Here is a 10,407-nt window from a genome sequence, read left to right on the forward strand (position 1 = left end):
AAAACAATTACATGTTCCCAAACACCTTTTCCTGGCCCTCCCTCTCCCTCAGGAGGGCTAAAGTCATTGAGGGTGAGTAGAGAAAGCCATAGGCTGGAATGTTCCAGGGCTCCCAAACCAGCTGCTCCTGACATGCTGTGTCCTGAGAGGATCAACTTGCTAAGACTCACCCTCGACCCTTTGCAAGAGGAAGTTGCTTCCGCCCTCCTCGTTGCTGAGAGCAGTGAGAAAATATGAAGTGAATGCACTGTAAGTTTAAGATGAGGGGGAAATAAAGAATATTTAAAGTTTTCAATGATCAGAGGACACAAGTTATTCACACTAAGGGTGGGGACTCATGGTGTGAGTGACCCACAATAGCAAATCTAAACAGCACTTTCTTCTTGGCTATAGTCATAAATCTTATGGGTACGGGCAGCAGATCTACTCTCTGAATTCTGTTTAATTTAGGCTCATATTTAAATAGCTCTGCATCCCCTGAGCATTTTCCAGCTGAGGGCAAGGAGGTTCAGAATTACACATGTGGTGGGGATAATATTCAAAATCGTTAATAATAATCTATAATTATTACAGGATATGGACATCAAGGTGAAATCTGATATTCCTTCTTGAGAGCCTAGTAGTGTAGTCTACTTTAAAATGGGGGAGGATATTTCCATCCTTCCTGGTCTCAGGGCCTTTGAGATAGTTGTGAACGTACTTTGAGGAGTGAACTGCCGTTGGCACTCAGAAACATCATCTTCCGTTGCTATTAATAGAGTCGTATCCCAGGCCTTTGGAATCTGTGAAAGACAAGATGGTTTCAGTGTTGCATATTTTTAATTTTTTTTGGAAACTGATCCATCTAGTTCGTAAGGTATCCAACTTGTCTGAGGAGCTTATCATCACAGTTTTTAACACCACCACGCTATTTTGGGATGGAAGATTAGCTCCCATCTTCCTTTAACATATTTTGATGGGCCTGTGGCAGGAGCCACACCTGGGCGGAGGGACCCAGTGCGCTTTTGCTTTGCTTCACCTGCCTCTCCTCTCCCTCTCTCCGGCTACTAGATCACCAAGTTGAAGCAACAACTACAGAGGACAAAGCTGAGCCGCAGTGGGAAAGAGAAGGAGCGGGGCTCCCCTCTGCTGGGGGACCACGCCGTGCGGGGAGCGTTAAGGGTATGTTTTCTCCCGTGACCCTCCCCTTTGTCTTCCTCCGTGGCAGGTCCTTGTGTGGGCAGAGTTCTCCCGGGACTCCCAGCTACTGAGCCCCCTACCACGTTGCATGGTTTTGTGAAGCTTCAGTCCGAACCTGGACTTGCTGGGTGACATTGGAAGGGCTTCTCTCACCTCTACCCCCACCACTGCACAATCGAGGCAATGACTCGAAAGCACACTCCAGACCTCACTAGGTTCTGACTTCTGGAGAAACGCCCCCTGAATGGACCTACTGCATGCTGTAGCTGTCCCCAAACACTTTATTCACTTGCTTCTGCCATGCAGACGCCACCACTGCCCCCTGGTCAGAACTGATGACTCTGTGGGGCCTCGTGTGATGGCTTCATTTGCCTCCTCCTCAGGCGTCCCCTCCCAGCTTCCCCGCAGGGTCCCCCGTCCTGCGACTCAGCCCCTGCCTGCACAGGAGCCTGGAAGGGCTCAACCAGGAGCTGGAGGAGGTGTTCGTGAAGGAGCAAGGTGAAGAGGAGCTGCTGCGGGTGAGTGGCGGCTGTGCCCTGCGTGCAGCGAGCACCTTGCTGAGCCTGGATGGGGGGAGCTGGGGGTCTCATTCAATGAGGCCTCATGGGCTGTGGCTCCGTAAACAGCAATTCACAAACACCAGCCTGCGAAAGGAACACACACGGAGTTTATTAGTCTCAGGTGGATTTAGCCACAGGGACAGCAGAGATGGGTGGGTGTCACTGGGGAAGGCTTTGTGGCGGTGAGTAGAAAGAGAAGGAGCAAGGACTGGCAGAGAGGAGGGTCCCCAGCTGGCGGGGGTCAGGCTAGGCAACATTCTTCAACCAGACTGCTGGCGCGCCCTGTTCCCCACGTGCTTAGCACTGGAACCTAGCCATGCCTCAGTTCCCGCCACCCCACTGCCTGTGTGACCATCTCCCTCCCTCCAGCACTACCTGGTGATGTGCCTTCATCCTTCATGCCCAGTTGCCCCTGCTCAGCCTCCTCCCTGCCCCACTCCCAGGCAGAATTCTGTGCCACCTTTTCTGCAGTCTCAGGCACATTTTTATCCTGACACAGTACAACTGGGGAATGCCAATTAGGCAGTATTAATATAATTCTAATGGGCACACTTCTTGGTTTATGATTTACCTACTGGTTGATTTTTAATGTGGATGCATAGAGGATTGTATATACACCCAAACACATGCACACTATTTGGTGAGCTGTGGGTACAAGTACTACCGAGTGTTTAAAAAGGCGGGCGGTGAAGCGGGTATTTCATACCTGACAGTCGCCTGTATGCGGGTCCTGCAGTGGCTCACGGCACTTAGGTTTGCCCCCATTGTGCCTCTTGCACATACCATTCATCTTTGTGTTCCCAGAGCCCAGCACACAGAAGGCCCCTGCCCTCGTGAGGCTTGCACTGATCAAACCGTACAGATGAACGTGCAGTTATACGTGGGACTCCAAGCATTGCTAGGAAAAAGAACAAAGTGCTACGGGCAGAAACAAGAGGGAGTTTCTCTTAGATTGAAGGGTGACCAGGGAAATAAATGACCTGAGGAAATGGTGCTCTGCTGTCATTGTATGTTGCGGATAGAGGATGAGAAGAACGGCAGGGGAAGGACCATTGGGGTGACTGCAGGCCTGGGAAGACTCAGGACTGAGAGTCTTGACCCCCCTTTTCCCCTGTCAGATCCTTGAGATCCCTGATGGGCACCGTGCCCCAGCTCCTCCGCACAGTGGCAGCTGTGATCATCCTCTCCTCCTCCTGGAGCCTGGCAACCTTGCCAGCTCTCCCTCCATGCCCCTGGCATCCCCCCAGCCTTGTGGCCGGGCCAGCCATGAGGAACACAAGGGTGCCTTGGAGGACCTGGCATCCACCCCCAACGACAAAGGTAAGCCAGGAGGCCCAGGCAGCAGGGCCAACGCTGGGGTACAAGGGAGTTCCACTCCCTTTTCCGTCTCTACTCAATTTCAGGCTCAGCATTATCACTCACTAAAATGACTTTATGAGTCATCTTTATTCTGTACGTTGTACCAATAATAATCATGGTCCTTTACATCACATTCTGATTTATAGTTCATAAAGTCTCTGCACCTATACTTTCATTTCATCCTCACTGGAATCCAGAGAAGCAATTCCTCCCATCTCATTTTTTGGCTGAAGTTCAGCAAGCTGTAGGGGACAGCCAGAGAGTCTCTGCTCAGATGGCCACTGTACTTATTACCAGCAATAGGTTTCAAGGTGATTGTGAGTGATATAAAATAAGAGAACATGGTCTCTTGCCCAGGGTCGCACAGTTTGACCCAGACCCAAATCCCATCTTTTGGACTCCAAATCTCTACTTTCTCCTGTGCTCTGGCTGCTTCATGGAGAGGGTGAGATATGACTTCTGCCTCCTAACATGAGCCTTACATTATAAAGCACCATTGCCTGCATCGTCTGACTTGATTCTCACAGCAACCCCATGAGGTAGGCTGGTCGAGGGCATGACCCAACAGTACACATAAGTAAACAGAGCATAGAGTAAGAAGGAATAAATGTGAGATAAATTCAGAGAAAGTCAATATTTGCAACCTAGGCAAAGTACATTTGCTGTGTAGAAAGCGAGAGGAATTTTATCCTACAAGTGGGGTTGAGTAAGGACTGCTTCTCCGAGTTGGAGAGGAGCTCTTCCTGGAAACAGGGACAGATTTTCAAGACTATGGACGGGAGGAAGCCGTGGTGTGTTGGCAGGCAGGGGCTTGCAGCTTCGGAAGAAGGCAGAGAGAGACAGCAGTTAGAATTCCTTTAAGTCTGGTATTTGGAGTTCCAGTCGCATGCACTCTTCCTCCTGGGAACATAGACGACTTGATATGAGACTTTACTTTCCCATCAGTTTGATTGGTTTTTTTTGTTCTGTCCTAAGCTCTTTTTTTTTTTTTTTTTTTTTTTTTTTTTTGAGACAGAGTCTCACTCTGTTGCCCAGGCTAGAGTCCCGTGGCGTCAGCCTAGCTCACAGCAACCTCAAACTCCTGGGCTCAAGCGATCCTACTGCCTCAGCCTCCCGAGTAGCTGGGACTACAGGCATGCACCACCATGCCCGGCTAATTTTTTCTATATATATTTTTAATTGTCTATATAATTTCTTTCTATTTTTAGTAGAGACGGGGGTCTCACTCTTGCTCAGGCTGGTCTCGAACTCCTGAGCTCAAACAATCCACCCACCTTGGCCTCCCAGAGTGCTAGGATTACAGGTGTGAGCCACTGTGCCTGGCCTGTCCTAAGCTCTCTATTTTTGTAAGCTGCCTCAAAGGTTTTATAGGGTGGAGTTAAGACAAATAGACTGGATTAGCATAACTCCTGCCACCCTCCTTACCACATGTCACTCAGCCTTGCCCCTTTATACCCAAAGCCTGAGCCAAGAAAAGGGGAGGCCTTTCCTTCGTCTCCCCTGGACTCAGCCTTGCTCTGTTTGCAGCCTCCTCTCCAGGCCACCCGGCCTTCCTTGAAGATGGCAGCCCATCTCCAGTCCTTGCCTTTGCTGCCTCCCCTCGGCCTAATCACAGCTATGTCTTCAAACGGGAGCCCCCAGAAGGCTGTGAGAGAGTGCGTGTGTTTGAAGAGGCCACGTGAGTACATCAAGAGGACAGGGCGTGGGTGTGAAGGACAAGGGTGGAGGGTGAGCCCCACATTATCCCACCTGCCTGGCCCTTCTCTTCCTTCTTGGACTCTGTCATCACAGAGGCGTTGTCAACTCTAGATTATCAGTATTGCAGTTTTTCCTTGATCAAACTTGTTGACATTACCTACTCTGAGCACTTAAATCTTTGCTTATCGTTATCTCCATAGAAACCTGCTCTCTGCCCACATGCCAGCCACAAGCGCAGCAGGAGCTGGAAAGGAAAGATATCTGAAACCTAAGCCCGTCGTTTCTTCTATTTTTTTTCCATCCCCAGGGAAGGTGTGAGAATTTGCTAGACCATAATCAGAGAGAGAGACAGAGATGTGGGGGGAAGGGGAGAACACACTAGGAGTTGTCTTCAGTCAGAGATGATAAGTGGTTCATCCCACCAGAGTGGAATGGGGACCCTAAACAGCTTTCCAGTTGCTTCTGAGTCAAGTCTTCATCCTGTGGCTGTAGTCGTTCCAGTGTCTTGAACTCCCAAACAGAAACTTCTAGTCCTTGCAAGTAAGGACTAGAATATTCCCTATCATAATTATCAGACTGGATAGTCCTGAAGCGATTCTTCTGTTGATTTCTTTACAATTCCCTCCCATTAGCAAAGAGACCTTTCCAGATGTGCACACAGTCCCCCTTCGCAGGCACCAGCGAGCTCATTTCATTTCCCCCTGCCAGCTTAATATTCATCGGGGCAGATTCACACTGGAAGTTGCGGTTTCGGTGGCAGTCAGGAAGTTTAGTCATGGTGTGTGAGTGAAGATTTAGCTGGGACTGGGTTTCAGGCATTGAGAGCACCATTTGCATCTCAAATAAGGAAGAGGACACCCTATGGTGGTAGCCAAAGGTACACGTATAACCCATTGTAGGTGTTATGGAGAAAAGCATTGGCACTAGGGCTTTTGTTACTGTCATCACTGTTGCCTGGTGTCCCTTCAAGACTCCTGGGTCCTCTGAGGAGCTGGGGAGGGAAGAGGCCAGACACTGTCACTTAAGCAGACTCAAGGCTCTTGTGCCCTTTCTCAATCCATGTTATAGTTGAGTAACTACAACTCAGAAAGGCTGGTGGAAATTAGGCTGTTGCTTGTCTTCATTCTTCCATAAACCCAGAATGCCAGAAGAAGTCTCAACGGCATCTCATCTAGCTGCCTGTCTCTGCATTAACCCTTTAAGAGAGGTGATGATCCATCATTATTTTCTAAGATATACTGGGATTGAAATTCTACCGCTTATTGGGGTCTCTTCATTTTATCAACTTTCCTCTTGGGAAGTTCTTGTGTTTAGCTGTTCTTTTGCCACATTTTCCTCGTCCTAACTATTATCCCCTCAAAGGTAGCCTGGATTTTGCAGGCAGGGAATCAAGCTGTTCCGGGTCATGTTAGATTGCCTTTATGTTGGGTGTTGCTTGGTTTCCTCTTGGTTACCTTCCTCACATGTACATGCACACACCCAGAACATTCCTGCTCCAGCTATTCCCCACCCCCTCATAAAGTGGGATTCTTTTAAACCCTTCTCCGTTAAGGGACACCTTGCCACTGTGCAGTCTCAGGCCTTCCCAACCACAAGCAGCACATGGACCTGTGACTTCCCTCCACCACTTTTTACTCTGCACCAGATCTCTGCCCTTCTCCCCACACCTTGCTCTTCTTCCTGGGCCTTGGAATTATTATCATTCTAGAATTAAAATGGCAACCCATTTATCAGTCTGTACACTGAGTGCATTTTTCTGAGTATATATATTATATACTTCAATAAAAAAGAAAAAGGTGATTGATGGGAACCACTAATGACAGAGCTTCATCACTCCCCGCACCTTTGTTTTCTTACCTGGAATCCTAAAACCATTAGGTTCTCAGGGCTGTTTTGCCCTCTGAGCATGGCTAGATATTCTTCTTTTTTTATCATAAGGATTCCTTACTCAGGAACTCTCTGACCTAACCTCCTTTTATCCTTCCACTTTTCCTAAATGATCAGAAGAAAAGGGATGATTCTTCCCACATTAAAGGTGAGACAGATAGGCCAAGACCACATGGTGAATTAGAACCTGGATCTTCTGATAAACTGCCTTTCTCACAGTTGGTGCTATCCTTTCCTTCTGGCCAAAGTTTTGAAAATCATACCTTTCAAATGTGCTCAAGAATTAGATTCTTTAGGTCCACAGATTTCAACAGGGGACATTTTTCCCCCAAGGGGACATTTGGCAATATCAAGAGACATTTTTTAGTTGCTATACTGCATAGAGGCCAGGGATACTGTTAAATGATCCATAGGACAGCACCCCATCCCCACCCTGCAACAAAGAATTATCTAGCTCAAAATGTCAACAGTGCTAAGGCTGAGAAACCCTGCTTTAAAGTCACTTTGCCTTGATCTCTGCTTTCAGGCAAGTGGTCTGCCCCCAAAATAGTAATACCCCTCACTGATGAAATCTTTCAAATGAAAAGATCCTTCGTCTCCTAGAATCACATTGTCAGGAAGTTCTCCTTCCTGTCTAGCTTCAATCCCCCCTATTTCTAGCTGAAGCGTATTTCCTGTTGTTTAGCCTATTTTTGAAAAAATGGAGAGCTGAGGGGCCTGGAGACTGTAGCCTTTTATTTTTTGGTCAAGTTACTGCCCTGTTTGAACAGAGATCCAGCTCCCCCGCTCCCCTGAGGCTGTGACATCTCTTACCCTCTCTCACCGGCTGTTTCTCTGTGTGTGTACGTGTGTGTCTGTGTGTCTCTCTCCATCCTCCAGGTCCCCAGGTCCTGACCTGGCCTTCCTGACTTCCTGTCCTGACAAGAACAAAGTCCATTTCAACCCGACTGGCTCGGCCTTCTGCCCCGTCAGCTTGATGAAGCCCCTTTTCCCCAGCATGGGCTTCATCTTCCGAAACTGCCCCTCAAGCCCAGGCTCTCCCCTTCCCCCTGCCAGCCCCAGGCCACCACCTCGGAAGGATCCAGAGGCTTCCAAGACCTCTCCGCTGCCATTCGAGCCATGGCAGCGCACCCCACCATCAGAAGAGCCTGTGCTCTTCCAGAGCTCCCTGGTGGTCTGAGGGTACCACCCCCCACACTTAACCATGGAGACCAGTGCCTTGGTGGCAGGCCCCTCCCTAGCTCCCCTGCGATGGGAGATAGAGGAGCCCTTCCCTCTCGGCCTTTGAGCACTTTCAGTTATTGTGTCAAAGCCCCAGGTCCTCTTTTTGATGGGCACCAGCCCCTCGGAATGTGAGGGGACCCGCCTTCTCCACTAGCAGCTGGGCAGCTCACAACTCACACCTGTGTACCTGCCACTTCCCTCACTTGGTGGAACACTCACCCAGAAGGTCCTGAATCTCCCACCCCTGGGTGTGAATCCAAATGACTGTAGAGGAGACCCTCGTTTTTTTCACAGAGCAAGCTGGCCGTGACCAAAGGAGGGGGGGGATGCCACGGATTTCCTTCCCTCTCCTCCTCCACAGTCACAGAAGAGGAGACCAGAAGACAAATCCCCCGTCCTCTCAGCCCCATCCCCATGCCTCCCTCTCACTGGAGGAGCTGACCAAAGCAGCCCTGAAGGGCCATCACACTTGACCAATTCAGCTGCTCGCAGAGGGGGGGAACCAAGCATTTTCCCAAGTGGCATTTTCATCTCGCTTTCACCCTGACTAAAGATTGTCTTAAGCAGCAGCCCAGCCTGCCCAGCCCAGGTGGGTAGTGAGGGGGAGAGCTGGCATTCCTCCAGGTGGCAGATGACAACTCCACACCCCCCAACCTGCCCCAGGGCTAGGCTGGATTAGAAAAATGCCTATTTTTCTTGTATCGATGTAGAAACTCTATTTTCTCCCAAAGACACTATTTTTGCAGCTGTTTGAAGTTTGTATATTTTCCGTACTGCAGAGCTTACACAAATTGAAGAAGAATGTTAATGTTCGAGTTTTCTTATCTTGTGTTTAGAGGTTGTTTTTTTGCAGATCTTGGTGTTAATAGACCAAATAAATAAGTATTCCCAGCAGCGTGAGGTTCTGTTAAATATCTGGGGTAGGAGGAGTTGAGTGGAGATTGAGGGTATTATATTGATCACTTCATCCTTGTCTTCAAGAGAAGGAGCCTTTAGTTAGCACATCTGGTTATTATATGGATGGACACAGAGTTCCTGTCCTCTGGACACCATGCTTGAACACTTTACATGGGCATACAAATAGCAGACTCGTGAAAAGTCTGTCCGGAATGAAGACTGTGGTGTGTCCTGGAGGTAGGATGAGGGAGCCATTGGGGAAGTTACCCATTCTTGTGGGTCTGAGAAAGCTCCCTGGGGAAACTGGATTTCATCTTATTTATTTATTTTTGAGACAGGTCTTACTCTTTTGCCCAGGCTGGAGTGCAGTGGTCCCATCATAGCTTACTGCAACCTCAAACTCCTGTCCCAGCTCAAGTGATCCTCCTGCCTCAACCTCCTGAGTAGCTGGGATTATAGGCATGCATCATGATGTCCCACTAATTTTTTGATTTTTTTTTAGAGACAGTCTCACTATGTTACCCAGGCCTCTCTTGAACCCCTGGCCTCAAAGGAGCCTCTGGCTTGGCCTCCCAAAGTGCTGGGATTATAGGTGTGACCTACCATGTCTGGCCCAGAGTGGATTTCAGAGAGGAAAACAGGGTGACCAAAGGGAGACAATTTGACATGGTGGGTGTTCCTTGCTCTGGCAAGCAGAACAAGATCAGGGAATAACATTCAGACTGAACCTCTTTGCACAGTTTTAGGGAAGCTTCGGCTCCTTTTGGATAGTCTTCTCATCTCAGAGAGTACCCACAACAGAGGGCACAGCCTTGGAGGGTACAAAGAAACTGTCCTTGTCCTTTTGTAGCCTCTCAGCTTTATAGTGCTGTACCTGTAAGAGCTTTGGGGAAAATGGGAAAAACCATCCCAACATTTTATTCTGATGGTGCTTCGGAATTTCCAAAGCATTTTCACAAAAGACACATTATCCCCATTGTTTGGCACCACAAACACCTGAAACCAGGCTATCCTAACCACTATTCATTGGTTTGGTAAACACCAGATAGTGCATTAAGTGCTTTACATAAAATGTCATTGAAATATGACAGCCACCCAATGAGAGAAATGTGGTAAGTCTCACTGTATAATGAGGGAAGGACAAAAAGGTTGAATGACTGACTTTCCCCAAAAGACACAGATACGAAGTGGGGGAGGCACAATTGGAAACCTGATCATTTGAATCTAGTGTCCATGTTTCTAACCGCAGCACTCTCCTCCTTCTTATTGTATTCCCATTAATTTCACATGAGGAAATCCGACTCAGGGGACAAGGGAATTGTCTGAGGTCCCAGCTGGTGAAGAGGCAGAGCTGGGACTGGAACCCAGATCTCTCACCCCAGCTGCTGTTTGGTGCCCTAGCATCACGGGCTGATTCAGTACCGTAAGCCACTGGGCAGGAGAGCAAATGGTGGGAATCCCCTTCCCCACTAATACAAAGGAGACAGTGGGCTGGGGACAGACCCTATCTTCTATCCCTTACCCCTCCCCCTGAAAGATGTCTGGCTTGCCCCCAAAGCCTTAGTGAGTCAGGCCCGGAGTGATGGGTGTGGTGCTGCCCAGA

The 10,407-nt window shown here is 48.8% G+C and overlaps 1 protein-coding gene across 3 annotated transcripts in view; it reads left to right on the plus strand.

The window, feature by feature from the left end:
• The window catches only part of FAM117A (family with sequence similarity 117 member A), a 42,761-nt gene extending 33,960 nt beyond the window's left edge, over positions 1-8,801 (plus strand). For all 3 annotated transcript variants that reach the window (XM_045526226.1, XM_045526227.1, XM_045526228.1), the window contains exons 4-8: positions 1,051-1,161; positions 1,563-1,697; positions 2,858-3,059; positions 4,626-4,776; positions 7,563-8,801. In XM_045526226.1, coding sequence (XP_045382182.1) covers positions 1,051-1,161; positions 1,563-1,697; positions 2,858-3,059; positions 4,626-4,776; positions 7,563-7,863 — 900 coding nt within the window. In that variant the 3' untranslated portion in view covers positions 7,864-8,801. The remainder of the gene's footprint in view (positions 1-1,050; positions 1,162-1,562; positions 1,698-2,857; positions 3,060-4,625; positions 4,777-7,562) is intronic.
• The last annotated feature ends 1,606 nt before the right edge of the window (positions 8,802-10,407 follow it).

This window comes from Lemur catta, chromosome 15 (genome assembly GCF_020740605.2).
Source record: "Lemur catta isolate mLemCat1 chromosome 15, mLemCat1.pri, whole genome shotgun sequence".
In the NCBI taxonomy this organism is placed as follows: domain Eukaryota; kingdom Metazoa; phylum Chordata; class Mammalia; order Primates; family Lemuridae; genus Lemur; species Lemur catta.